Genomic DNA, 27,148 nt, shown 5'->3' with positions numbered 1-27,148 from the left:
GCATTATAATCAACCTTTCAAAAAGCCATTCTTGATAACACCATTAAATTATTTATTTATAATTGCTAACAATATGTATTAACTTTTATTTTTGCCATCATTGCTGTCACTTGATTTATCTTCACTGTCTTTCATACGTTCATCACTCTTTCCTGTCCTACTCTTAGCATCAGCTGTAACCATTCTATTTTGAGAATCACTTTGCATACTTTTCTCCGCCTCCTGTCCTTCAATGGTGACATTTCCATAAGAAATCCCGCCTCCTAATGGCGAACGCTGACCCTGCCTGTAGGGAACAGTCACTGCCTGAGTACTTGACGGTACATCAACTGATCCTGGGTCTTGAGTCCCAATGGCTTCTCTGTCTTTCTTCTTTTCCGATGGTTGGAAAAACAATTCACTGTCGTCATAGTTTTCATGCTCAGGTAAACTCGATACAGCATCAAGGTGAGTTTCCATACGTTGACGTACGAATCCAGTGAGGTCTTTAGGCCGTTTAAGGGGCTCAGGTGGAATCAAGGCAGCCATAACCCAACGGTTGTCAGCTACTTGGAAGTTGAATGTGGCAATCGCAACCTCCTTTGAAGGAATGTGAAAGAAAATCTGCATTAGCAAATGAACCAAATGTTTATTTGCAAACCTACCAGTAATTATACTAGGAATAGTTGTGTAACAGCACCTGTTTACCTCATCATCAACAAAATTCTCAACAATTACAATTAAAAACATATTATTTTACAAAGTAGCAATAGCATTTGATATATTGCAGTTGTAAAGTTGTAAATGATAATTAAATGTATGTATGTAGTATTCAAACGTTAGGAAAAAGAGACTTTTTGCCACTCTGGAAACTATGCAATTAATACTTAGGTCAATAAAATGTTAATCAGAAAGATTTTCTTCCAAGAAAAAATATTTTTCAAGATTCTGTGGACAGGTACTTTGAACAAACTTTCATTTTTATAAATTCATTTGCAAAGAAAAATACTAAGATACTGCAGCAATCTTTCATCTTAAATGTGTCTTTCACTAGGCCTAGTAAACATTTTATTTACGTATTTATACTTACAGTTGGGTGAACTTCATATGAGATTTTGTGATCCTTCAGGAACTTTATAACATCTGCCGACAATTTCTGTCTGCCCAACCCAGTGCCAATTATCAGATTTTCTGAAATGGCAAAATTTACCTTTGTATATACTGATTGTATCAATAGTGGAGTAGATTGATGAGGATAGGATTTTAGTGCTTTCAATGCAGTCAGTAAATCTACTAACACTTTTCCTTGGCAAGCATTGCCCATCTTATCGTTTTAAACTTATAAAAGCCAACTAAGCTTAATAGCCAAGAACACAAATGAGCTCAGCATCAGGTCATGAAATCTAATACCATTTAGTCTAATTCTTGCTGTCAATTTGTTTGATACCATCAAGTTAACAAAATATTGCACAGTAATTTAGAACATTGTGATTTTCTTTGCTTATTAGCATGTGCATGTAATTGCTGATATTTCGGTAGTTGCAAAACAAAAACATCTAAGATTTCTTGCTAAATTGCATCCCCCAGGGGTCTAGTAAAAGAACTTCAAGAAACACAGGAAAAAATTTCTATACAACCTAATGTTAGCAAGTGTCTACCAGAAACAGTTGATTTAATTTAACCAAAAAGACTATATTATTAAAATTAAAGAAAATTCAACCCTAAAAAAAATATTCATGAAAACATTACATTTTATAAGGTCTGATTTCACCCAAACAAAATCTTTTCAGTGGTGACGATTTGTTCTAACAATTTTGTTTGCTCATATGTTATTATTTATATTTACCTTGACATCTTCTTTTTATTCAACATTTTAATTTGCAATGGAAAATAAATGACATAAAATTATTAACTCATTATTAGTTGTTATTCTCAAGAAAGAGGTACAAATGAATGAAATTGTATTACAATAACTCAATTCTTTTTGCTATTTTTAGTAACATTGAACTTAATGCCACTCATCCAAAAATCCCAAAGGGGAGGAGGTGGTCTTGCTAAAAGGTATCTTTATACAAAATATGAGAAACAAATGTAGTAGGTTTTAAAGAAATGAATACTATCCATTAAGCCATTTCTGTGAGAAAAGCCTATAGAAAAGCTATAACCTGTATATGTATTTTGTATATATATATATATATATGACATTTTTTATACTTTGTAAAGTATAAAAATGGCCCTTAATTTTGACCAGTTTCAAAATTAAGTTACAAAAAGCCTTGCACAGATGCAAACACAAGGGAAAGAAGAGAAGCTTTGAGACAATATCTTAGATGATTTACCTGGCTTTGGTTCCAGCATTGCAAAGAATGACAATGATGCCTCATTTATATCATCAATATTCTTAACCTGCAACGAAACAGCCTTTGTACTTTTATTGCTCTAAAATTCTTTGTAAAAACTCAATCACTGCAGAAGACCACATGCCAAGAAAACCAACGTTTATTTCATTGTCATGTTTACAAGTGCTTCAACAAAGTACTGCAATTTATTGTAAAATGGAAACCGAGTTTAACAGAAAACCCAATGTGATGCACTACAGAGATCATATAAGAACAAAAAAACATAAACAATATTATTGCTTAATGTGTGCATATGATAGGAAAATCTGTTCACTACAGAAACATTAAACATAAAGAGCAGACACAAAATAAGGAAATTCTTAGGTGGCTACCAACTATTACAGTAAAAAAAGTTGTATGAACAATGAAAGTTACCTTCCAACTAAAGCAATATTGAGGTAGAAATACGCAAGGTCCATTCAATGTGATGTCTGAAGCTAGAGTAAATCCATATGGGCTACAAAAAATAAAAACATTATGAAATTACTTTTAGCTTAATAATATTGAAATATTTATTACACATACTTATAACTCTAAAAGATATGTTATGAAAACAATAGATATGTTCGTCAGAAACACAATGCCCCCTACTGCGTCGCGTTGAAATAAAATTTATATTTATCATTTGGCAGGTATGGAAATCATCTCCCTTTAAAGCTTATTACTTCCCTTGGATTTTCTCCAATCCAACTAGGGGGGGGGGTCTGTAGACAGTAAAAAATGACCAAGTCAGACATCACTGACAACCAAGGCCTGTGGTTTATCAAAGAGATCATAGCCAGAGTTCATCATGTATCTATGGATATAAGTCCACAGGTATGTAATGAATTCTACCATTCACAAATTATTAAAGAAAAGAAATGATAATTATATCATTTAAAAAAAAAACTTTGACAAATCAATCATTTAAGTTATAAATAATCAAAATAAAAAATATGTACAGTAACTGTGAAAAGAACTTAAATTCTTGGTAAGGAAATATATAATCTGAGATTTATAATTATATAAATTACTTCCCTTTAAAATAATTGTCTCTAAGAAATCTCTATTTTCAGTAGCAAATAATTATAAGCCACTAGCCTGACTGTAGATTCACAGGTAGCTTTAAAGTACCTAAGATACTTGTATGCCCTTCACCTTTCACCACTCAAAAATGTGCAGCTCCATGAGATACACATGCATGCCGTTTATCAAGTTGCTATCTTCAATATTGAATAATTATCTCCCTTTACAGCTTATTACTTCCCTTGGATTAGTATTTTTTACCTTAGACCTTGAGGGATGACCTTGACCTTTTACCACGATGTGTTTGTCAGAAACACAATGCCGCCTACTGTGCCGCTTTGATTTATTTTTAAAAAAATAATAATTTGGCAGGTCAGATAATTATATCCATTTAAAGCTTATTACTTTCCTTGGATTTGTTTTTTCGACCCTACACCTTGAAGGATGTTCACCTTGAAATTTTACAACTCAAAATGTGCAGCTCCGTGAGATACACATGCATGCCAAATATCAAGTTGCTTTCTTCAATATTTAAAAAGTTATGGCCAATGTAAAAGTTTTTTTCGACGGACGGACAGACTGACATACTGACTGACAGACAGGGGCATACCAATTACTACTACTTACTAATTATATTATAATTTGTTACATAATAATCTTTACTTGTATAATTATATTGACATAAAGGATGTTAATACCGGTACATATTCAAGTGATATTTTTTATGTCAGCTACGTTTTTAAAATCTGAATTTGGTTAAATTTTACTACGAATAATAACCTGTATTTTACTCATAAAACATAGAATTTGCCATCAATGACCTCAATGTTTCGTCTTATGATACAGGCCTCTGACTGGTAAAACCATTTTGATCATGCAGTTCTCATCTATGATATTTGCTTTCTCTGTTTTGATTATATTCACACTATGCCAAAAAGTTCAGTTCCTCCTCTAAATAAGTACAAAAAGCCATGCAATATTCATTGCAAATTATAATAGACAATCAATCCTTTTGGGAATATCATAAACATTGATATAAAATAGCAAGACCCCTAGGCACCTTCCATTTGTGAACTTTTGAGAGACCTCCTATGTCCTCTATTCAGTTCTAAAAGAACAAAGGTGTGTAATTTAGTTTAAAAACCTGCATTGATGACTGCAAACCTAAAAAAAAGCCTGATTGAGACACAATTAAAACTAAAATACATAACAGTTAACTAACCTAACTTTTGATATAATGACTCGGGGTTCCTTCATCTGACTAAGCATTGACCATGTAGTTCCCTTGTCAGAGATTGTAGCTCCAATTTCCGGATCCATTTCTTTCTCCATCTGCCTCATCTTGGAACCTTGGACTTTGTCCTGGTCTTTTGCTAAAGGATGTGACTGTGTACTTATGGACCTGGTAATTAATCAAATTACAGTTAGACTATGTTGTTTGATAAAATATTAATAAAATACTCATCTAACACATCCTCGTACATGCTGAGCCACAGTGAGAATGTTCACTAACTTTGTATGACATGTTATTTTAATATGATACAATTGTTCAACATGCCATAATGAACTTGAATCTATTAAATGTAAATAAATTTAAGTTTGAGTCTTATTGTAGAAAACCAAAATCTTCAATGAAAGTGGTATTCTTAAATTAATTCTGTATTTGTGCCCAGAAACATGAACATGTTATGTGTATCCAATAATATCTATACATACAGTAATAGATAAAAGAACAACAACACTGCTGTCATAAAGGCTCTGTTGGTCATAATCTGCTTAGGTACTTTTACTTAAAAGTACACCTGATACTCTTAAGTATACTACAATGTACCCAGGGTACGGAAAATATAATAAAACCTACCAAAGAATACTAAAACTAAATCCGTTTTTGGCTTATTTGTTGAAATTAATTATGTTAATATTTCTGTCAATATTCTGAAAAAAAGGCCTCTATATTATGGAAACTTTTACTCAAAAAAGCATGTCAAGGTAAGTTTTGTTCAAAGAAAAATTTGTTTCATAATGTTTTATGACATCAGATTTGGGGCCAGAATACAACTTTTGTTAAGTCTTATATTGTCTGGCTATGTTTTAGTATATTTTCAGTACCAAGGGTATATTTAGTACCCAAGCCAACAATGACCAATGGAGTGTAATGAAGATACGCCAGTGCATTATGTGCTAAAATGAGCCTGAATGGAATAATGTCATTGGCCTAAATGAATGAATATCACTGAATTTAAAGTGAATCTGGTGACGAATTTGGGTTTAATAATTAATTGCAGGAATTATGTTCATGCTTTTAAATGCTAGTTGCTCTGCCGGACTATCAAATATAATAATTTTGTTGCCTGCGCCAAAATCCAATGACCCTAGAGTAATGGGAAAAAGCAAATTTCTATCCATGGTTAATTTATATATAAACATAATAGGGACAATCAATATAAATTATTAATAATAACACCTTTACTTGCCATTAAATACAGAAAGTACTTTAATGTCTGAAGTGAATTTTACTGGACAAGTGCGTTATTTAAAACTCTGGCCCTTATAAACAGGTAGAGGTTGATGACTACCGCTACATATTTATAACATAAATGTTGAAACTAATTAATTCACGCGTGGAGGTAACATAAATTGGTCAGAAAAACTATTCAGAAAAGTGTGGGGTGTAACCTTACATAACGTATCCGAAAAATATTATCCGAAAAATATAATATTTCACAATCATTTAAAAATACGAATAAGTACAGGCAAAACTGAAAAAACAATACAGAAATATATATATTCAGAAACATATAACATTTTGCGATTAGCATATCACCTAAACGTATCTCTTTTATTGAGAAATAATCGAAAACCGGCGCGGAGTCCCCGAGCTGTCATTTCTGCGTGAAGGTTAAACGATATTCTTCAAAAATGAGGTAGCGCGTCAATTTGGAAGCATACTTGCCTTATTTAAAATGGTATTTAAATATAATCAGGGACCTGATATAATTTAACATTTCGATCCTATATCTTGCATGTATCTAAATTATTTTTGCAAACTTGCGTAAGTATCAATGATGAAAATAAATATTATGTTGTCTGCACTAAACCAAAATGCGACTGTTTACTAACACATTATTGAGAACTTAACTCAAAACTGCATTAAAATCAAATGACAAATATTTGAAAAGAAATGTTTACTTCCAATATCCAACCGATTTTCAAATATCTTGATAATCCAATACTTGTTTCCTGCACATATTCTAATCAGGGACCTATACCTTGTTTGTATAGGTCCCTGTTCTAATGTATAGTTCTGGCTACCATAACTTTAAGTCTGTCAATACTATATAAACTGTACGCTGAAGTTTCTTTAGCTATCTAATGTATTGTCATGTTCATGATAGCATGGTAGCATAGATGTTTCAAAATTCAAATTTAATGTTAACAAGTTAATATTGATTACAGGTTTAGCAAGTATGTATGATGTTTGCATGTTTTACAAAATACAACTCTGAAATTTTCATAAATCTTAGAGTAATACAAAACATATTTAATAGATATAATGCAGACTACCAGGGTTTTTTTGGCCTGATTTTATAACCGAAATTCGGCTATGTTCCCAATCCCAAAAAGTATACTTTTTTCCCAAAATGTGGCAAAAAAATTCCCAATTTACACACACAAAAAACAAAAAATTATATATATATTATTTTTTTTAGAAAGAATTGTCTAAGGTGTATTTTATCTCAATTTTAATTCAATTACCTCATACAAAGTATTATATGATTTTGTTTTTTTAATTTGAATGATTAGAAAGAGTTATATCAAATTAAGTATTTCCCTTATCTGTGGACTTTTTGTGTGGAAAAAAAGGCTAATGAATTTATTTTCCCAATTTCATAAAAACGCAGATAAAATTCCCAAATCCAAAGCCATGGGCTATCTTCCCAAAAAGTGGGAAAAAAACCTGAGACTACAATTATCAGTCTTATGACTTTTACAACAATAGTTCTAATGTTCTTGTCTTCCATTTTATTTAATCTGCAAACTAACTTTATTAAATTTTTATATTGTCATTTCATGTCTTTTCTGAAACTTAATGTTCATTCTTTTATATAAACTTAAAACATCCTTTCTGTTACAGCCATAATGATTTTATTAAGGTTTCTGAATTGTCATCTTCAAAAAGTGTTTTCACCAAAGAACCAGTTAAAGTCTTCTTTGTTTCTACATGCTGGCCTACACAAAAAGACATTTTCTGGTGAGTGAATATTTATTCTAACTCATACAGCATTTAAATGTAAATGATTTCTTCCTAATGCGGGTCAAAACAGCCCAACAACATAAAGGAATTGTTTGTAATGGCCCAGGTTTTTATTTGCTTAGGTATTTAATTAAAAGTTATAATAATAAAACACATTTTTGCTGATTATGGTTATGTTTTTCATTATATTTGCAAATTGTAATGTATATATTAAAATTTATATTTTTGTATAATCTAGTTGTAATAGGAACAGTGTTTAAAACATGTCCATGATTGAGCTTTTATCTATGGGAATGGTTTCTCATAGAGGGAAGAGTCTAAGTGAAGGTTTGCTTATGGCTCGATATCATATTAAAGGGATCTTTTCATGTTTTGGTAAATTGAAAAAATTAAAATGCAATGTTTCAGGTTCGCAAATGTTCATTGCAGACAGCAGTTATGATATTTGTGAGGAAACAGTATTACTGAACATTTACTATGCTCTAAAATATCCATAATATGCATCTTTTGACGAATTAAAGATATGAAAATATAAAGCGCTGCAACACGAAACGATTGAATAATTTGGAGAGTTCTGTTGTTGTTGTTAAACTTTGTGACGCTACAAGGATTGCTTTAATATATAAAGTATAGAATACATCATTCATTGTATGAGCAAGGCTGGCTGAGTGGTCTACGGTTTGGACTTTAACTCCAGGGGTCAGTGTTTTGAGCCCAGTTGAGGGTTACTTTTTTTCTTTCTTTTATTTTAGTCTTGTTTTTTTACTGGATCTTTTTAGATCCATTGTTTACATTTATCAATATAAAGCATTTAATCACAAACTTCAATACATTACAAAATCTGCGAAAAAGTCCCGTTAATGTCAAGGGTTAATTGATAGCCTTTGTCTGACAAAGGTATTACCACACAGACGCTAGGTATTACCACACAGACGCTAGGTATTACCACACAGACGCTCAATATGAATTACGCTACTGTTTCATAAGAAATAACATGTAAAATCTGACAATTTGTCAAACATTTTATTTGTGTGATATCAATAACAAATGCATGTAAAATTTCTTGTTAGCATATTTGTGCTGTTAGAACTGGGTCATTAATGACTAGGCTGAAAACATGTGTGGTTTCCACCTTAAACCTTACTTAACCGTTAAAATTGTTTGATAATGCTTACAAACAATTGAATGTGTGATTGATGCTAAATATTCATACTGAATTGGATACAGTTATATTAACAAATAATTAAAGATTTTATTTGGACCTTTGTCATTAAAATCAAATATTGAGATATCAAAAGCAATGTCTTGATGTTTATAAAGGTATTCAGTTTAATGAATTTCATAGGTACTATCATTTCGCATCTTTTCTTGACTGTGTAAAAAGCGTAAAGATAAGCCAGATATTATGGCTTATTTTTTATTCTCTATGTTTTCAGGTATTTGTGAAAGCAATGACACTGTTAAAGACCAGCTGGAACATTATATTGCATTGTTCAGAACAGCTTATATACCTGAGCCGGAATCATCTGCAGAGCTCATTACTGCACATGCAATGGGAAAGAAAATGGTACTTGGTCATACCTGAGTTATATTCTATGTTCATGACTGCAAAGTTTGTGATTTGCAAAAACAGCATCTTGTATCTTTTACCACCAACAACCCCACACCCCCATTAAAAAAAACACAAAACAACAACAACAGGCAAACAGAACAGCTTATAAGGTGATGGCACATATCCTAGACGGAAGACATCCTAGGCAAAGATGTTATTATCTTTTATAATTATGTACAGACAAATAAAATGCGACATACTTTTAAAAAAGTTATTAATCTGATAAGTTTCATCTAGTTTTGCAAGTTTCTCTATATTTTCATAAACTAGTATGTAATAAGTGTGAAAAAACCGCCTGTACATATTTTCAGATTCATGAAGTAGACTTCTCGACTCCGGTTACAAAAATCTTACGATCAAGACTGAAAGAAATGTGTAGTAAACGTCTTGAAAGGTAATTTGTCTTCAAGCAATTTGGATTTTGTTTGATCTTTTCATCATATCCTTTCTTACTGTTCTTAGCCAACTGGAATATAATTTACAATTTTTCGAAAATGCTTTTGGAAGAAAGAGTTGAATTAAATGTCTTAAGATGTTACTTTTCATATGTAGACTTTCAGAAGGACTGAAATGAATAACTTGTTATATCTTGGAAAATTCTTTCTTTATCAATCTACTTAGCTTAAATCTATTTCTTTAAGCTTGATTGCATCAAAGTTATTCAGCTTATTCAGATAGTTATGTATATAGTCATTCTGTGAAATGCAAGTAATTTCTGTTTCTGGTAAAGATCTTGAGAATTCCCCAGCAGACATTGAACACAGAACTCAAAAGCTACAATGCTAATGCAGCCTATTTAATCAAATAGTTTATTAAACATTTTGCCATTAACTCATTTCAAAACAATCTATCATTCTTACCCCCTCTTACATTTATTGCCTTCATTATATTACTACTGCTCTAAGACTATGTAATTGTTGGATTAGATAGTGGGGTTAAAGCTGTATCTTACATGCTATTTAGCTATTTCAATAGACAGCTGACAAGTGGTAAATACTAATTGACTTTCATTATGGTGTTCTGTTCTAAATATATGAGTAGTTTACTGTATTTCAGAGTTCCAGTTCAATATATTCTAGGTGAATGGGATTTTCATGATTTGACTCTTGAAATGAGACCACCGGTACTTATTCCAAGGCCAGAAACTGAGGTATGTATGTCTGAGTTTTAGCTTTTTTGGCACATTATTCGCCAAATCGTAAGAATTATAGTGCTCACCGAAAAGTTCCGCCAAATTTCTCCCGAAAGTTATCTGAAGGTTTAGACAGAACCATACTATAAGAGTATGTAACAGCATTGCATACTCAATGCAATATATTGAAATATTTGGATGAATGTTTAGCTTACTTTCCATAGTGGAAGAGCTGATAAGCTCATCATGTCAGTTGTGTACAAGTCAACGTAGATCACAGAACTGTATACAACGATGTTAAATAATCTTTATATAACTTTTCCATTCTTTGAGTTATTTGCATTTTAAACGATCAATGTAGATTAGGTAAAGTCTCTGAAAGAGCCAGGTGTTCAAGTAATTAATCATGATGTAGGCAGTTAGCTATATAGACATAGTGTTTGGTAAGAATTATGTCTAGAGGATACATGTTTTTATGAAGTATATTAAGCATTTTGATTGTGGGAATAATTATTTAACCAAGTTTAATTTGCAGATTTGTAAATGGTCTTATTTTAATCTCATGTAGATACAAACTATTGTCATGCAGAATGCATTGAATTTTGACTAGGAAATGAGTGTTCAAACTCGGAGCAAGCAATACAAAATATGTTGGAAGTATGCTTGTCCATTACAGTCAAATATTGAACATCAGGCAGTATTAATAAAGAGAGCTTATTGGATTATACAAATATGTATATAACAATGTATTTCAATAAATGCAAAAAAGTATGAAATATCTTTTTTCAGGAGCTGGCATCACATGTTCTGTCCCATTGGGACAGGGGTTATCATACTTTCCTGGATATAGGCTGTGGCACAGGCGCAATCTCTATATATCTTCTCAAGCAACTACCATTGGTATCACACACAGTTTGAAAGCACAACTTTACCAAAATAAAAACTTTACCGGCTGAAGACAGATTTCCCCTTGTCATTTTAAGTTGTCAAATAAGTTTATTAATGTATTTACAAAGAACAAGTGTTTCTGTTCTGTTCTGTTTTGATAATTAATCATTTGACCAAGTAAAAAAAAACTTGTTTGTATTAAAATGTTTATTGTTATCAACATTGAAGCTTTTAAAAACTTATATAAGTTTGACCCTGAACTGAAATATGATAGCTGTTTTGTCATTCTAATAATATATTGTTAATTTATTCTAAGATGGCCATTTAAATGGCGCAATATCTGAAAATCAGTAAAATTACAACATTAGTTCTGTTAGACTTTAGTTAGTGTTGCTGTTATCTAAACACTATACATATAATTAATAAGACTTAATAATTGCTGGGGAAATAGAGGCTCTGTATTAACATCTTTATTTTAGAAACACCGAAATTATTACTGGTACATTACAATCCGGAAGGGATGGTTTTATCAACCTTTCTATCAATGAATGCTGATAGGGTATTATACAGGTGAAGGCTGTAGCAATAGACATCAGTGAACAGGCCTGTAATCTCACTCAGAACAATGCTGTCCGTCATGGTGTGCATCACCGTCTCAAGGTCGTACATGGAGACATCATGCAAGGTAAGCCATTAGTCCTGGATTTGGTGTATAGTCAAGCAAGTGGGCATTTAAACTGTTACCCTTTTAAAGCTCACCTGAGCACAACATGCTGATGGTGATCTTTTGTGATCACCTTTTGTTTGTTATACATCGAGGGTCATCCTTCGTCATTTACATTATGAACACTCTAGAAACCACATTTGCTGTCCTATCGTCATGAAACTTTAAAAAAACATTTTTCACAATAATAATTTATTATCTTGGCTGAGCTTGAAAACTGGGTGGACTGAGGTAGACACTAGTTCACTAGGTCAAATCTAAAGAAAAAGTGTATTAACACTCTAGAAGTCTCATTTAAAATTGTATCTTCATGGAACTTGCTCTGAACGTTTGTTCATATAATGTCTTGGTTGAGTTGAAAAAATGTTACCGGTTCATTGAAAAACATGGCTGCAAAGTTACTGTGCAATGAGCAGTTTTTCTTATATGGCTATAATAAAACCTTGTCAAAACTCTAAGAAGTCACATTTACAGTCCAATCTTCATGAAATTTTGTCAGAACATTTGATCTAATAATATCTCGGCAGAGTTTGAAAATTATTCCAGTCTGTTAAAATACATTGCCAACAGGGGTACGGCATTTTTCCTACTATGGCTATAATGAAACGCTGTATTTGGCGCATTTATTGTCCGATACGATCCTCATAACACTTAGTCATAGTATTTGTCCCAATAAATAAGTTCAAAACTGGGTCACGTCACTTGCTTATTTTTTTTAAGCCTTTCAACACTCTTAAAGCCGCATTTTTATGTCCAATCTTCCTGCGACTTGGTCAAAACATTCGTTCTAATGATATCTCAGTATCTCAGCCTAAAAATTCTGAGAATAGTTTAGTTACTTTGGGTCACAGGTAAGCACCTTAGTGCCCATGGCCCAGTTTGTTGAAAGAATACTGGATTGAAACAATTTATGTCAAGACTGTAATTGAATAACCACATGTGGACTACTTCCGGCAAGAAAGTAGTGTTCAGAAGTACTGAATGCCAACCATATGAACTTTTTATGCCCCGGGTGGGTTGGCATATAGTATTTGCGCTGTTTGTCCGTCTGTCAGAAAACTTTAACATTGGCCATAACTTTTGCAATATTGAAGATTCCAACTTGATATTTGGCATGCATGTGTATCTCATGGAGCTGCACATTTTGAGTGGTGAAAGGTCAAGGTCAATGTCATCCTTCAAGGTCAAAGGTCAAAAAAACAAATCCAAGGGAAGTAATAAGCTTTAAAGGGAGATAATTATCTGTACCTGACAAATGATAATAAATAAATTAAATAAATCAAAGCAGCACAGTAGGGGCATTGTGTTTCTGACAAACACATCTCTTGTTAATATAAAGGAAAGCCCATCATTCTTCTCAATGAATTTATCATAGGATTGCATCAATAGCGTAGGCTTTACAGTTTTGACTGGCCTGAAACCATATGCATTTTATTGATTTTCTGATCAGTTGATATGATAGTTGTTATGTACATTTAGTCATATTGTTAGTAAAACAAGCGATGATATAGACAAAAATTAAGCTGTGCAGATCAAATTGTTTGACCATATTTATATTTGTCTTATACTTCTCAGTGTTAACAGCAAATGTGTTGTTTTAAAAATTGGAAAAAAAAGTTATTACACTGCTGAATTTTAAGAACAAGTATGAGTCACTGAATAAACAAGACTATTGCCAAGCAATTTATGTCCCCTACCGGCTCCACCATTGTCAGAAATTCCAGCTTTGTCAGATTTATTTATTTTTTTGTTGCCATAGCAACCAGAATTTTTGACGTAGGAACAAAATGAAATGACGTGTATAATCTCCATATTGCCATCTATCCATGTTTCAAGTTTCATGAAAAAATATGAAGAACTTTTAAAGTTATCGCAGGATCCAGAAAACCACCATTTTCAGCAGTATTTCTAGTCTATTTGTTGCCATAGCAACCAGAATTTTTGACGTAGGAACAAAATGAAATGACGTGCATAATGTCCATAATGCCATCTATCCATGTTTCAAGTTTCATGAAAAAATATTAAGATCTTTTCAAGTTATCGCAGGATCCAGAAAAGTGTGACAGACTCACAGACTGACGGACACACAGAGCGCAAGCCATAAGTCCCCTCCGGTGAAACCGGTAGGGGACAATAAGTGTACAGTCATTCAACTATTGATGTTATTCATGAAGTGCTGTGTTTCATATTTCAGAGGGCACAGTAGCAGAGCTGTGTAAAAATGGTCCATATAATGTTATAGTGAGTAATCCCCCATATATCACTACAGAAGAGATGAAGCATCTTGATACTGAAGTATTCAAGTAAGTTACATATGCAGTCAAAATATATAATGGTATTGTTGGTCAAATTCAAGCATTAATAGACAAAGGGTCTACAAAACAAAGAGTGCAATCCTTAGTGTTTAGTTTCCCCATGATTATATTATTTGAAAGGGACCTTTTCATAGATTTTGGCATGTACTGAACTTGGTCATTAAATGCTATTAGTTTGATACATGTAAACATTGGAAACTAAATAACCTCAGTGAAAAAACAAGAATAAAATTAAAACAACACAAACCTTATCAATAACTTGGCTTGCACCACTGAACCTTGGAGTAAAAGTCTTGCACTAAAACCACTCGGCCACCCATGCTCATACATAGATTGTGTATTTTATGCATTATGTAAGCAATCCTCTTTATTTCACAAAATATAACAATAACAACAGAACACACCAAATTTTTCAATCATTTTGTGTTCGTAGCGCTTAATTATTTTCAGGTTTTAAATTGTCAAAAGATGCATATAATGTATATTTAAGAGCATGGTAAATGTTAAGTATTACTTATGCCTCGCAAATATCATAACTTCAAAGAAAATTTGCAAATCTGAAACAATTTATTTAAATTTTGTCAGTTTACCAAACATGAGAAAAGTTCCCTTTACTAAAGGCTGAACAAAAGAAGCAATTGTTTTCTTGTTTATATGCATTTTTTTGCGACTCACATAACTCAAAACATTGCATCCCCAGAGGTTTTTGTGAGTCCAGGACCCGAGAATCTCAGGTGAAAAAATCTATGTAAACATTAGGCCTATGAAGGAAAGGTGATGTGATTGTATTTATGTTGTTATTCCTAGTGTCAGACAATAACTTATTGCGTAACATTACATTCGGTTTAAGGTAAAAAAATGTTTAATGCAAACTTTCCTTTCAAAATGGACAATAAACAGATAGGCGATCACATATTGGATGTATGGCAACTAAGTGTTTTAATTTTAATGTTATAATATTTCCTAAAACTCTGATCAGATCGATTTGTTAGGCTAGCTCCCAATTTTCATGCAATCTGTTGATTTATAGGAACCTTACAATTTACCCCCCCCCCCCCCCCCCCCCATAGGTTATGGCGGTTTTCAACCCATGGAATTTCTTGGCTTCAATATGTTATGATTCTTAACAATATGACACCCATGGCCCATTATCATGTCCATTCTGCGTTGTTTGTCTCACCTCAGAAAATGCTATTTGAGTTTCCATTGAGTTGAGTGTTGAGAATGTTAATTATGGCCCATGAATACTCTCAACTTTTCAGCTCACTTCAGAAGCTGAGTTTTTAGTTTCAACTCTGCTGATCATGTTGAAAAGTTATGAAAAAACTCCAATCTGAGCCCTATAGGGACTCATATTCATGCTCAAACTCCAGAGTTGAGTCAGAATATTGACCTAAGTATGATATGATACTAGACACATGATTTGCACACAATCTAGTCACAATTTGTTGATGGAAGTCAAGTGAAACACTGTGTTCCTCATACAGGCTGTCAAGCGGTCATACTTTTTCCTACTTTTTCCTACTATTTCCTACTTTTTCAGCAGGATCCTACTTTTTCCTATTTTTTTACCAAATCTTCCTACTATTCCTACTTTTTTATTTTCAATGGAGAATTTTTTTTTTAAAGAGTTTATTTAGTAAACTTGCAGGATGAATGAATCTATGGCATGACTGTATCCCTGTTAATGTGCATTCATCTAGATGAGACCTGACAACCCATGCTGACTGTCTGCTAGCACCTCTTCAGGAGCATAAATATTTATTTCTTATGTAACTTTTAAAATTATTGACAAGTTTTTTTTTGAAGTAACAATAGTGCCTTGTTTACTTCCTTAGCATTTGTACACTGCAGACTTCACTACCTTACACAGTTCCCAGTGATGCAAGAGCTGAGGGAACCCATTGTTTATTCCAGTTTTATTTTGTTTCCATTGACAACAATTTGACCAAACCTTATGCCTGTTTACATGATATTGCTGTTTGGAATGTAGAGATATAGAGATACATGTATTGTATGAGTGGTTATGTAATATGGAATTTATTACACAAGTTATTGGAAAAAAGATAAAACTGATGCTTTGCGGAGTTTTCATCATTTACAAATATAATGTAATAAATTCTGTATTACATGACAACGGATATGATGTTCTATTGATATCATAGGTACATCATGTTAAGTAATTAAAGATAAATGCACAGAGCCTAAATGCCCTGATACATTTTTATGCTCCCGGTAGGGTGGCATATTGCAGTTGTACTGTCAGTCCGTTTGTCTGTCTGTCTGTGTGTGTGTGTCAGTCCGAAAACTTTAATATGGGCCATAACTTTTGCAATATTGAAGATAGCAACTTGATATTTGGCATGCATGTGCATCTCATGAAGCTGCACATTTTGAGTGGTGAAAGGTGAAGGTCATCCTTCAAGGTCAAAAGTTAAAAAAATACAATCCAAGGGAAGTAATAAGCTTTAAAAGGGAGATAATTTCTAAACCTGCCAAATGATATATTGAAATTTTATTTCAAAGCTGCGCAATAGTGGGCATTGTGTTTCGGACAAACACAATTCTTGTCTAATGAGGCCATAGCTAGTGAGGTAACTTCAAGGTGTTAAAGCGAAGTATTAAAATTATTAAACGGCATTATTACACTCCCGCAAAGTCATCAATAATGTAAAAGCCATTATTTGAAACTGGAATAAACAATGTAGTGCAACTGTTTCATTGCCCAATCAATGCTGTCATAAAAGATGTCAGGTGATAATGTCCTATCTCCAGTTGCATAATCTGCTCTGCAATGACCAGTCATTTTGAATGTAACTTAAGTCATTATAACTGCACCCTATTGTCAATTTAAAGGTTTCACAATGTAGCTGTAGCAGAGCATTTACACTGCTTTATATACTAGTATTAATCTTGTACAACAAGTTGGTGTATCACTAAATAAATTTGGTCTTCTGCTTAAGGATATAATATGCACAATATAATTACCATTTTTATATCAATACACAGAAGACCTCTAACCACTTATTTGATGATACACCAAAATGAACAGCATCTAATTACATGTATACTTCTTTATCAGGGTAGCTTTGCTTGAAACTTAATTATCATAGATACACTATAAGTGCTAAAATTCCTAGTGGGAAAACAAAGTTTAACCCTTCATGGATGGAGAAGTTGGACAACAGTGGAAAAACACTGGGATCATGGTGCAAAAGAGATACCAGCAATGAGTTTGCAAGATATTGTTCTGTCTGAATGAAGTCCATCTTGTAGTAATTCTGGTGCTAATCAACTTATAAGTCATGCAGATGGATAAAAACACAAGGAAAACATGAAATACATGCATGATAATTCACAAAAGCGTTTGTTTGGAAGTGCCCAAAAGCCAAGCAGCTCTCAGGGTTGTGGGGATAAATCTATCTGTATGCAAGTACATCCATCACACAAGGAACAGGTACAAAAGGCTGAAATCTTCTGGGCCCTTAAGGTAGCTTCAAGTGGGTATCCATACAGAACATGTGATGGCACTCCTGCTCTGTTTCAAGCTATGTTTCCTGGACCTGTGTCTAAAAAATAAGTATTATGTATTCCTACTTTTGAGGGAAAAGTTCCTTCTTTTTCCTACTTTTTTCCTACTTTTCTTGCAAAAGTAGTTCCTATTTTTTCCTACTTTTTGAAAAAAGGTCACTTGACAGCCTGTCATAGAAAGAGGTTTAGTTTAAACCTATTTATTTTAGCTCCATTGCTCAGAAAGCCTTAAGCTCATTTGAAACGCTCTCGAGTCCGTTTTTTGGGACTAGAACCAGTACTTTGTGTCAATGGAGGAAATCTAAAGAACACTCCCACAGTGAAAATCCAACCCATTACCTACTGATGGCTACTGATGGCTAGGCGAACACCATGTCCACTACTGGGTACCCCACTGCGACTGTGGTTTGAATGATTATGGATTTTATGTGATTGTCAATATGGCCAAACATGGCAATGTGCCTTTCTTTCAGATATGAGGACCATAATGCTTTAGCTGGAGGGGTAGATGGTCTTCATGTCATAAATCAGATCCTTAAAATTGCACATCAGCTTCTCTGTCCAGGCCATGGGTAAATGAATGTTGAAGAGTAGAAGTATTAGTAATTAAAACAATAGCTACTCTGTCCAGGCCCATTGGTAAATGAATGTTAAAAAGTATGGTATTAGTCATTAAAATTATAATGAAAATGACTATAATGAACAAAAATATTATTAATTAATAATAAAAATTGTATTATTAATCACTTTAGTAATATCAGAATCATGGTAGCTCAGATTTTTCATGCACTGTAAAGATTTACTGATTTAGTTCTTTATATTTTTTGTAAATTTGGTTTGAACAAAAATTGAATGAGAGTAGATATTTTTCAATAAAAAATTGTGCTTGACAATGAAAAAAACATTGGTTTATGTGTGTTGTGGCTTACAAAAACATATTCTGCTGCATATGCTAATCAATTCTCGGCAAATCCTTTGACAACTCCTGAAAGACAGAGTGACAAATGTATTAGAACTAGTTAAGTGTAATGACTGAAAGACAGAGTGACAAATGTATTAGAACTAGTTAAGTGTAATGACTGAAAGACAGAGTGACAAATGTATTAGAACTAGTTAAGTGTAATGACTGTTATTTTTGTATCTTTCATCGTAATGATAAATCGTTTTGTTTGAATAAATCCTGATATATTGGAATAATTACCTTTTAAAGTCTACATGTTGTACAATTTCATTGATAATCTTATTATGTATTTTTCTTTTGCTGCAGGAGTCTGTGGTTGGAAGTGGGACTGACCCAGACACGTGCTATCCAAAGTGCCATAGAAGACCATCCAGACCTGGGGCTTGTGTACAGAAATGCGTTCCAAGATTTTACTAAACGGTAGAGACATAATTGTAGTATACATAGATCTATTGCAGCTCTTTTTTGTTGAAATAGAATTAAAACTGATCAAGTTTACAGAAGTTAACTTATTAAAAAGCATTATATTAATAACATTCTGTAATTGTATTCACTTCAAAAATAGAGAACGTTTGTTTTCTAAAGATTGTGGTTGCTTTTTTTGTGTCACATATTTGATCATGAGTTAAAGCTAGCGAAATATAATATTTTATTCATAATTTATATGTTACACCATCTAAGTGTGTAACTATGTAAAGGTGAGCGCATTTTTTCACATGTATTAATCATCTATCGGGTTTATTAACAGAGACAGATTTGCGCATTTGGGGGTGAACGGATTAAGAGGACATGTATGAAAGGTATAGTTTTGTTAATTTAAGACAGCTTTAAATTTCATGTGATTTTAAAGCAAATTAACTGTTATCTTCCTGATAAAGATGCTGAGATTTAAGTTAAAATGCATTTTGTATCAATAGAATTTGTTAACTGATTACATACCGTATTGTTCTGCATTAATAAACAGTTAATTTATTCACATTTTACCTAATGTACATTCAGTATTTTCTTTTTTTTAAACAAAATACAATAATACTGCAACAATTTGCAATATACTTCAATAAATTGCTCATTTACTCATGTTCATAAATATAACGACAATTGTATTATTTTTTCGAGCAAACTGTGAATATAAAGAGAAAATTACTACCGGTAATACTAGATTTCTTTGGATTTTACAGCTTAAGTTTCAACCGAGAAGACTGGCTGGTTTCCATGATAAACGATAACGGTTCTATGCCTACTCAATGAACGTGTTAGCGACCAAACGTGTATGTTGTGTTGCGTAGAAAAACTCAAACTGGCGACTACATGAATACTCGTTTTGTTGAATAGAAATTGTTTTTATCAAGTGAAGCATAATTAGTTCTGACATAGCTATGACACTTATACCACATGTGTATTTGGTTATGTGGGAAAATGCAGCATAAACAACCCTTGATGTTTAGTGACGGAATTAAAACACGTTGTAATCACAGGCACTCGGCATTAGTTACTACCCCCTTCCCCAGCTGCTACCCCTCCTCCCAAAACTTTCAAAAATTTCCTGTTTTAAAAGTTATACAAAATTACAAGACAAAAAAAGATAGGGGAATTTTAATATTTTTTTGCTAATATATATATAAAATTTCGACTAACTTTTTTGTTTTGTTATTTTGTGTAACAAATGGACAATGTTTAGAGTTTTTGAGGGGGGTAGCAACTGGGGGGGATGGGGATAGTAACTTATGCAGAGTGCCTGTGATTTTAATACAATGCCCCTCGGTTTAATACCTTGCAAAAGACAAATGTATACTTTAAGTTGTCGTCGAGTGTAGTGATGTTGCCCAAACAATGTGTTCAAAATCGACTTTAAACATATCAGACCAGTAAACTTGAAAACACTGTATTACATAGTATGTAGTAGTATTTTTGTGGTTTGCATGTGATGGAAAAGACACAACAGGTACAAGTATTTGCAAGTGCGCTTATTAAAATTGGTTGCAGTGAAATATTTTGTCTTGTAATGCATGTATGATTTTGAAAACTATCATACACACATACAACTGGACACCATTCAATATAATCACAAATGTCAGTAGCACACCGTCGCATACTGCAGCTGCCGTTGTTGAGCTTTAAAACAACACTGTATTAAATAATATCTTGTAAAACCTATCACATTTATTGAGCAATCGTGATGAAACTTGGTCAGAATGTTAAACATGACAATAACTGGGCCGAGTTCGAATTTGGTCGCTCGCGTCTACAAACTTGGTCAACAGATCGAATCTAAGGGAAAAACTTGTCAGCATTAAAGAAGCTACATTTATGGCTCAATCCCTTTTTTATGCCCCCTTCGAAGAAGAGGGGGTATATTGTTTTGCTCATGTCGGTCTGTCCGTTCGTCGGTCCGTCCACCAGATGGTTTCCGGATGATAACTCAAGAACGCTTAGGCCTAGGATCATAAAACTAAATAGGTACTTTGATCATGACTGGCAGATGACCCCTTTTGATTTTCAGGTCACTAGGTCAAAGGTGAAGGTCACAGTGACTCGAAATAGTAAAATGGTTTCTGGATGATAATTCAAGAATGCTTAGGCTTAGAATCATGAAACTTCATAGGAACATTGATCATGACTGGCAGATGACCCCTATTGATTTTCAGGTCACTAGGTTAAAGGTCAAGGTCACAGTGACTCGAAACAGTAAAATGGTTTCCGGATGATAACTCATGAATGCTTACGCCTAGGATCATGAAACTTCATAGGTACATTGATCATGACTGGCAGATGACCCCTATTGATTTTCAGGTCACTAGGTCAAAGGTCAAGGTCACAGTGACTCGAAACAGTAAAATGTTTTCCGGATGATAACTCAAGAATGCTTACGCCTAGGATCATGAAACTTTATAGGTACATTGAACATGACTGGCAGATGACCCCTATCAGGTCACTAGGTCAAAGGTAAAGGTAACAGTGACTCGAAACAGTAAAATGGTTTCCTGATAATAACTGAAGAATAATTAGGCCTAGGATCATGAAACTTCATAGGTACATTGATTTTCAGGTCACTAGGTCAAAGGTCAAGGTCACAGTGACAAAAAACGTAATCACACAATGGCTGCAACTACAACGGACAGCCCATATGGGGGGGCATGCATGTTTTACAAACAGCCCTTGTTAACTTCGAAAATATTATATTATTAACACGATTTATTACGAAAGCCACTTATTATGACAGGTGGCGGAGCAGGGGTATTCAACTCATCTCTGTCAAGCTCTGTAGATTACTCGTAGAAAAGCTTATGCTACGGTTAAACGACTTTAAAGTTATTCAACTGTGAGAAATTCAATGTCTGGCACAAAATCGTGCACAATGTACAACACGTGTCGTACGTATTACATGTATTAAAAGTATTCAGGATTTGATACTTCAATTATAAATGTCAGGTTATGCTTATCTGATCTACAGGATACATGGCGCATTGTTTGTAAACAATGATTGACGAAAAACTAGTCAATAAGGTTTTCAACAAAGTTCAAAACCTTGTTTATTTGATTGGGGTATAGTTTGCATAGGGGTTGCGTCAAACTTGTGCTGTCCTGTAAATAACTTTAGTTTGCATGCATCAGTCTTGATGGAACTATTGATAAAGCAAGGTTTATCGGGAATCTAGCTGGGGCTTGCGTAAAGGGCTACCGTAATCAATTTGATGTCATGGTCACTGTTACTAAATGAAATATGTCTGCTCAGTACCTTTCTGTAATTGCATCGCTAATTTGTATTTCTTTTTTTATAGGGCGCCCATATTTCTTTGTATACTTGTCATGTTGAAAACAATCCTCAAATCGTTGTAGTAGATATCTTAGATTTTGAGAGGGCATACATCCAATATTTCAATAGAGATTGTTGTAGACAAGTGTTTTGTTTGTGATAGATTCTGTGGTAAGTGTGAGGTTCGTCTAGCCTCAAATTGGTAAAAACCTTCAATGGAGTTACATGGACCGTTTCAATGCAGTGATCTGAGTTTTTATTAGCTCACCTGATTGCTCAGGTGAGCTTTTGTTACCGGTCTTTGTCCGTCGTCGGTCCGTCCGTCCACATTTGCTCGTAAACACTCTAGAGGCCACATTTATTGTCCGATCTTCATGAAACTTGGTCAGAAGATTTGTCCCAATGATATCTGGATGGAGTTCGAAACTGGGACATGCTGAGTCAAAAACTAGGTCACTGGGTCAAAAAAAAGAAAAACCTTGTAAACACTGTAGAAGTCACATTTCATACCCAATCTTCATGTAACTGTGTCAAAATGTTTGCCTTAAAGGTCCAGTGCCGGTTTTATAACGAAAAATGCTATTTTATAAATATGTATATTCTAAAACGAGTGGTTTCATCAAGAGAAATGGAAAAAAATATTAAAATACTAAAAACGATGATCTTGTTTTCCGTAAACCGCCCGGGTATTTCCGCCACCTATTTTGGCTGTGACGTCACATGCACTCAACGCGCATGACTCGGAAACTTGTCCATTGTTATTACGGATCGAAGCGTGAACACTTCGCGCTTTATGTCAACATTGACACTCAATATCGTGATATGTTAATACAGTTCTTTTTATACAAGTTTTATTAAAAACGTGTGCTTTTTCTGTGTGTCTTTTGCACGACAATTGTTATTCTACTGTCAGTGTGTTTTTTTTTTTTGGTGCAACAAACTTGCGGAAAGGGAAACAAGGGACTATTCGGTTTTGCCAAGGATGATGTTACTCGTAAGAAATGGATTAATAATATATTATACGCCTGTATGTATTAACGGCTTAGTTACAAAAAATAAATTACAATCTTGCTCTTATTATTAAGAACAAATAGGTTTATCAGTGGAACAGCGAAACACAAAATGACAAATACATTTTATTTGATAAATAAACAAACTAAGCTACAGCTAAATAACCAACAAAGTATCAAAAATAACATTCTTGTTCTGATATTGAACTCAAATTAATTACTGTCTATTATATATATTATAAAAAGCCATTTTAAAATGGAATTGGAATGATATTACTTAAAATAGTAATATTATTTACTAACATCACCCATTATGATATATTGAAATATTCAGATAAAAATGTAAGTTGAGGAGGGTTTGTGCATGGATTGTAATTATTAGTTCAATTTATTTATTTCATAAACAATAACAGCTTGGCATTCTCTGTAATGGGTATCCGAACAATCGCTCCCACAGACAATCGCTCGAACGCTAAGTTTGACAGGGCGGACGTAGGCTCTTATATAATTTTGACACCACGGCCATTGTTTCATACAATTAGATGCGAAATCTTAAAACATAGTATACGCCGATCAAAGGTTAACACCTATAATTAGCCTGTTCTGTTCTATGTTCTGTTCGGTTAACACCTATAACTAGCCGAAAATTAAATTTTCTTTGTGCGTATTATCATAAATACAAGTTGAACAATATTTCAACTTTTCAAACGGTTTATATAAATATTAATAACAATGTAACGATCTCGAAGATCACTTTCATTTTTTACTCGAATGTCCAGTTTTTAATAGCCTCAGACAACAATATATACATAGACAATGATTGATTTCTAAGTTTCTTATGTTTCAAGAATTTCCATGGCTACCAGTCAAATTGACACCAGTTACCATTGTTGTGTATTAGTCCATACAGAGTGTCATGGAGTTTATGGCTATTTGGCTGATGACATGTGACTTATCTGTGGATATATCACAGTTGATTATTTCAGACACAGCATGATTTTAGATAAGAGATAAGCCTAACCCCAATTATATTAACAAACAATCATAAAATGTATTACTATCAGACGAGTGGTTAGCTAACCAAGGGGTGCAGCTCAATGTCATATAAAAGTCCCACTCTGCCCACTTGGGCCTACACCATGCTATTGTTTTGATTATCATGTGATTCTAACGGAAGTTGTATTTATCAATGAATTAATATAATTGTTCACACTATAACTCTTTTATTATAACTGGAAACAATGTTTTAAATTAAAATTCATGTCATTAGAAATACTTACATTCCTTCCCATTCAGAACCGGTGCAAGTATCCGCTCTATTTTTTTATTATTAACCAGTGCTTTGTGTAACCAAGTCGTATTCAACAAGCTTGTACTGTAGAATAACAATCACAAATTTATGTTTCCCCCGACACGTGCATGAAACACAGTTATGTATTTCTTATCCGTGTTCCCAATATGATGGTTATCTTGAGCATTGACAAAATAAACCTCGCTGTCCGAGTCAGAATCATAAAAAATCTGACAAACTGTCGCTAAATTCTGACTCATACATGCACGGTTGAACGGCAAACTCATCATAATCACTATTATATTCCATCAATTTTTCTAACTAAAGTTTCGAGAGATAATTCATCCGTTCGAGAGATAATTCATCCGAAGCTTTATAATGCCGGTTCGTTATTGAGTGCATGTGACGTCACTCCCGGTTTGTATGAAAATGGCGAGAACATCGGAATGTGTGAAAAATCGCGACTTTGTTTTATTCGTTCTCGCTTATAACACCGTATTTGAAATGAAGTAAGGTGCGAAATAGTTAAGATATGCACTAAATTCGATAAATAGTGGTGTTTTACGGGTTTTTAAAATCGCGGCACGTGAACTTTAATGATATGTTGGTTGAGTTTAAAAGTGGTTCCGGTCCGTTGAAAAACATGGCCGCCATGCAGTGGGCAGGGCAGTTTTCCTTATTTGGCTATAGAGAAACCTTGTAAACACTCTAGAAGTCACAATTTTTGCCCAATCATCATGAAAGTTGGTCAAAACATTGGTTTTATTGATATCTCGGAGGAGTTCGAAAATGGTCCAGATCGGTGAAAAAACATGGCCGCCAGTGGGCGGGGCATTTTTTCTCTATATGTATATAGTGAAAACATGTGAACACTCTAGAAGTCAATTTTTGGCCCAATTTTCATGAAATTTGGTCAAATGTTTGCCTTAATGATATGTTGGTTGAGTTCAAAAGTGGTTTCGGTCCGATGAAAAATATGGCCGCCAGTGGGCGGGGCAGTTTTCCTTATTTGGCTATTGAGAAACCTTGTAAACACTCTAGAAGTCACAATTTTTGCCCAATCATCATGAAAGTTGGTCAAAACATTGGTTTTATTGATATCTCGGACGGGTTTGAAAATGGGCCAGTTCGGTGAAAAAAACATGGCCGCCAGTGGGCGGGGCATTTTTCTCTATATGTATATAGTAAAAACATGTGAAAACTCTATAAGTCACATTTTTGGCCCAATTTTCATGAAATTTGGTCAGAACATTTGTTTCGTTGATACAAGAGTTGAGTTCGAAAATGGTTCCGGTCAGTTGAATAACATGGCTGCCGGGGGGGGTCAGTTTTCTTATATTTATATAGTAAAAATGCTTGTGAACACTCTTGAACTCACATTATTTGCCCAATCATCATGAAACTTGGTGAAAAGATTTGTTATATATATATATCTCAGATGAGTTTGCAAATGGTCCCGATCGGTAAAAAAACATGGCCGCCAGGGGTTGGTGCAGTTTTCCTTATGTGACTAGAGAGAAACCTTGTGATCGAACACTTTAGAAGTAACATTTTTTGCCTTATCATTGTGAAACTTAGTCAATACATTGGTTTTATTGATTTCTCGGCAAGTTGGAAAATGGCTTAGATCAGTGAAACACACTTTTTAGCTCACCTGATTGCTCAGGTGAGGTTTTAGGATTGGTCTTTGTCCGTGGTCCGTAAACACTCTAGCATTCACATTTCTCAAGCATTCTTTATCAAAGTTGCTGAAAGATCTGCGTCAAGTTTGATAATGAGCAAAATCAATTAATTTATGCCATAATTATTACCCTTAGATTGTTCAAATTTTCCTTGTATCAAACAAAATCCTTGTAAACACTCTAGAGGTCACTATTTTGTTTCAGATTTTATGAATCTTGGTCATAATATTTATTTTTGTAAGCAAATTTTGATGTTTGGTAAGGGGGGGTCAACTCAAAATATAGGTAACCATGTCAAATCTTACAAAAACCAAAACACTCCATACGCCAGTGTTTTGCTTCAATAATGATGAAAATTGACCACGATGTTTGTCTGGATAGTATTTAGGTAAAGTTTGACATTTGGTAAAGATTGAATAAACCGACTCCTCTTAGGTGAAATTTTTTTCCGATCAATAACTCGTCAACCAATTGACCGATTGGCTTGATACTTCACATGTGTGGTCTTGGACAGTAGATGACCCCTATTAAAATGTGGGTCACTAGATAAAAGGTCAAAGTCACTATCACACAAAGTGTGAAAATCGTTTTCGATCAATAATTCTTCAAC

At 33.6% G+C, this 27,148-nt stretch overlaps 2 protein-coding genes across 4 annotated transcripts; one reads left to right on the top strand and one right to left on the bottom strand.

Annotated features, from left to right (window-relative positions):
- Positions 1-38: 38 nt before the first annotated feature.
- LOC127860030 (uncharacterized) lies at positions 39-6,304 on the bottom strand. Its single transcript, XM_052397753.1, has 6 exons — positions 6,208-6,304; positions 4,606-4,785; positions 2,754-2,835; positions 2,319-2,385; positions 1,070-1,170; positions 39-579 (listed from the first exon to the last, which is right to left on the bottom strand). Exons 1-6 carry the CDS (start codon positions 6,267-6,269, stop codon positions 79-81), a joined length of 993 nt encoding a protein of 330 aa, XP_052253713.1. The 5' UTR covers positions 6,270-6,304; the 3' UTR covers positions 39-78.
- Positions 6,276-20,789, top strand: LOC127860018 (MTRF1L release factor glutamine methyltransferase-like). 3 transcript variants are annotated; one of them, XM_052397722.1, is made up of 12 exons: positions 6,276-6,307; positions 7,519-7,635; positions 9,075-9,205; positions 9,562-9,644; positions 10,307-10,400; positions 11,172-11,282; positions 11,841-11,955; positions 14,189-14,297; positions 18,314-18,412; positions 19,108-19,221; positions 19,550-19,601; positions 19,980-20,789. In XM_052397722.1, exons 2-11 carry the CDS (start codon positions 7,524-7,526, stop codon positions 19,596-19,598), a joined length of 1,017 nt encoding a protein of 338 aa, XP_052253682.1. In that variant the 5' UTR covers positions 6,276-6,307; positions 7,519-7,523; the 3' UTR covers positions 19,599-19,601; positions 19,980-20,789. The 3 variants fall into 3 exon arrangements, with proteins under 3 accessions (XP_052253682.1, XP_052253689.1, XP_052253699.1); XM_052397729.1 differs by having other exon boundaries at positions 6,303-6,435; XM_052397739.1 differs by lacking the exon at positions 6,276-6,307 and adding an exon at positions 6,333-6,408.
- The last annotated feature ends 6,359 nt before the right edge of the window (positions 20,790-27,148 follow it).

This window comes from Dreissena polymorpha, chromosome 1 (assembly GCF_020536995.1).
Source record: "Dreissena polymorpha isolate Duluth1 chromosome 1, UMN_Dpol_1.0, whole genome shotgun sequence".
Lineage (NCBI taxonomy): Eukaryota > Metazoa > Mollusca > Bivalvia > Myida > Dreissenidae > Dreissena > Dreissena polymorpha.
This window is presented reverse-complemented; position numbering and strand designations above follow the sequence as displayed.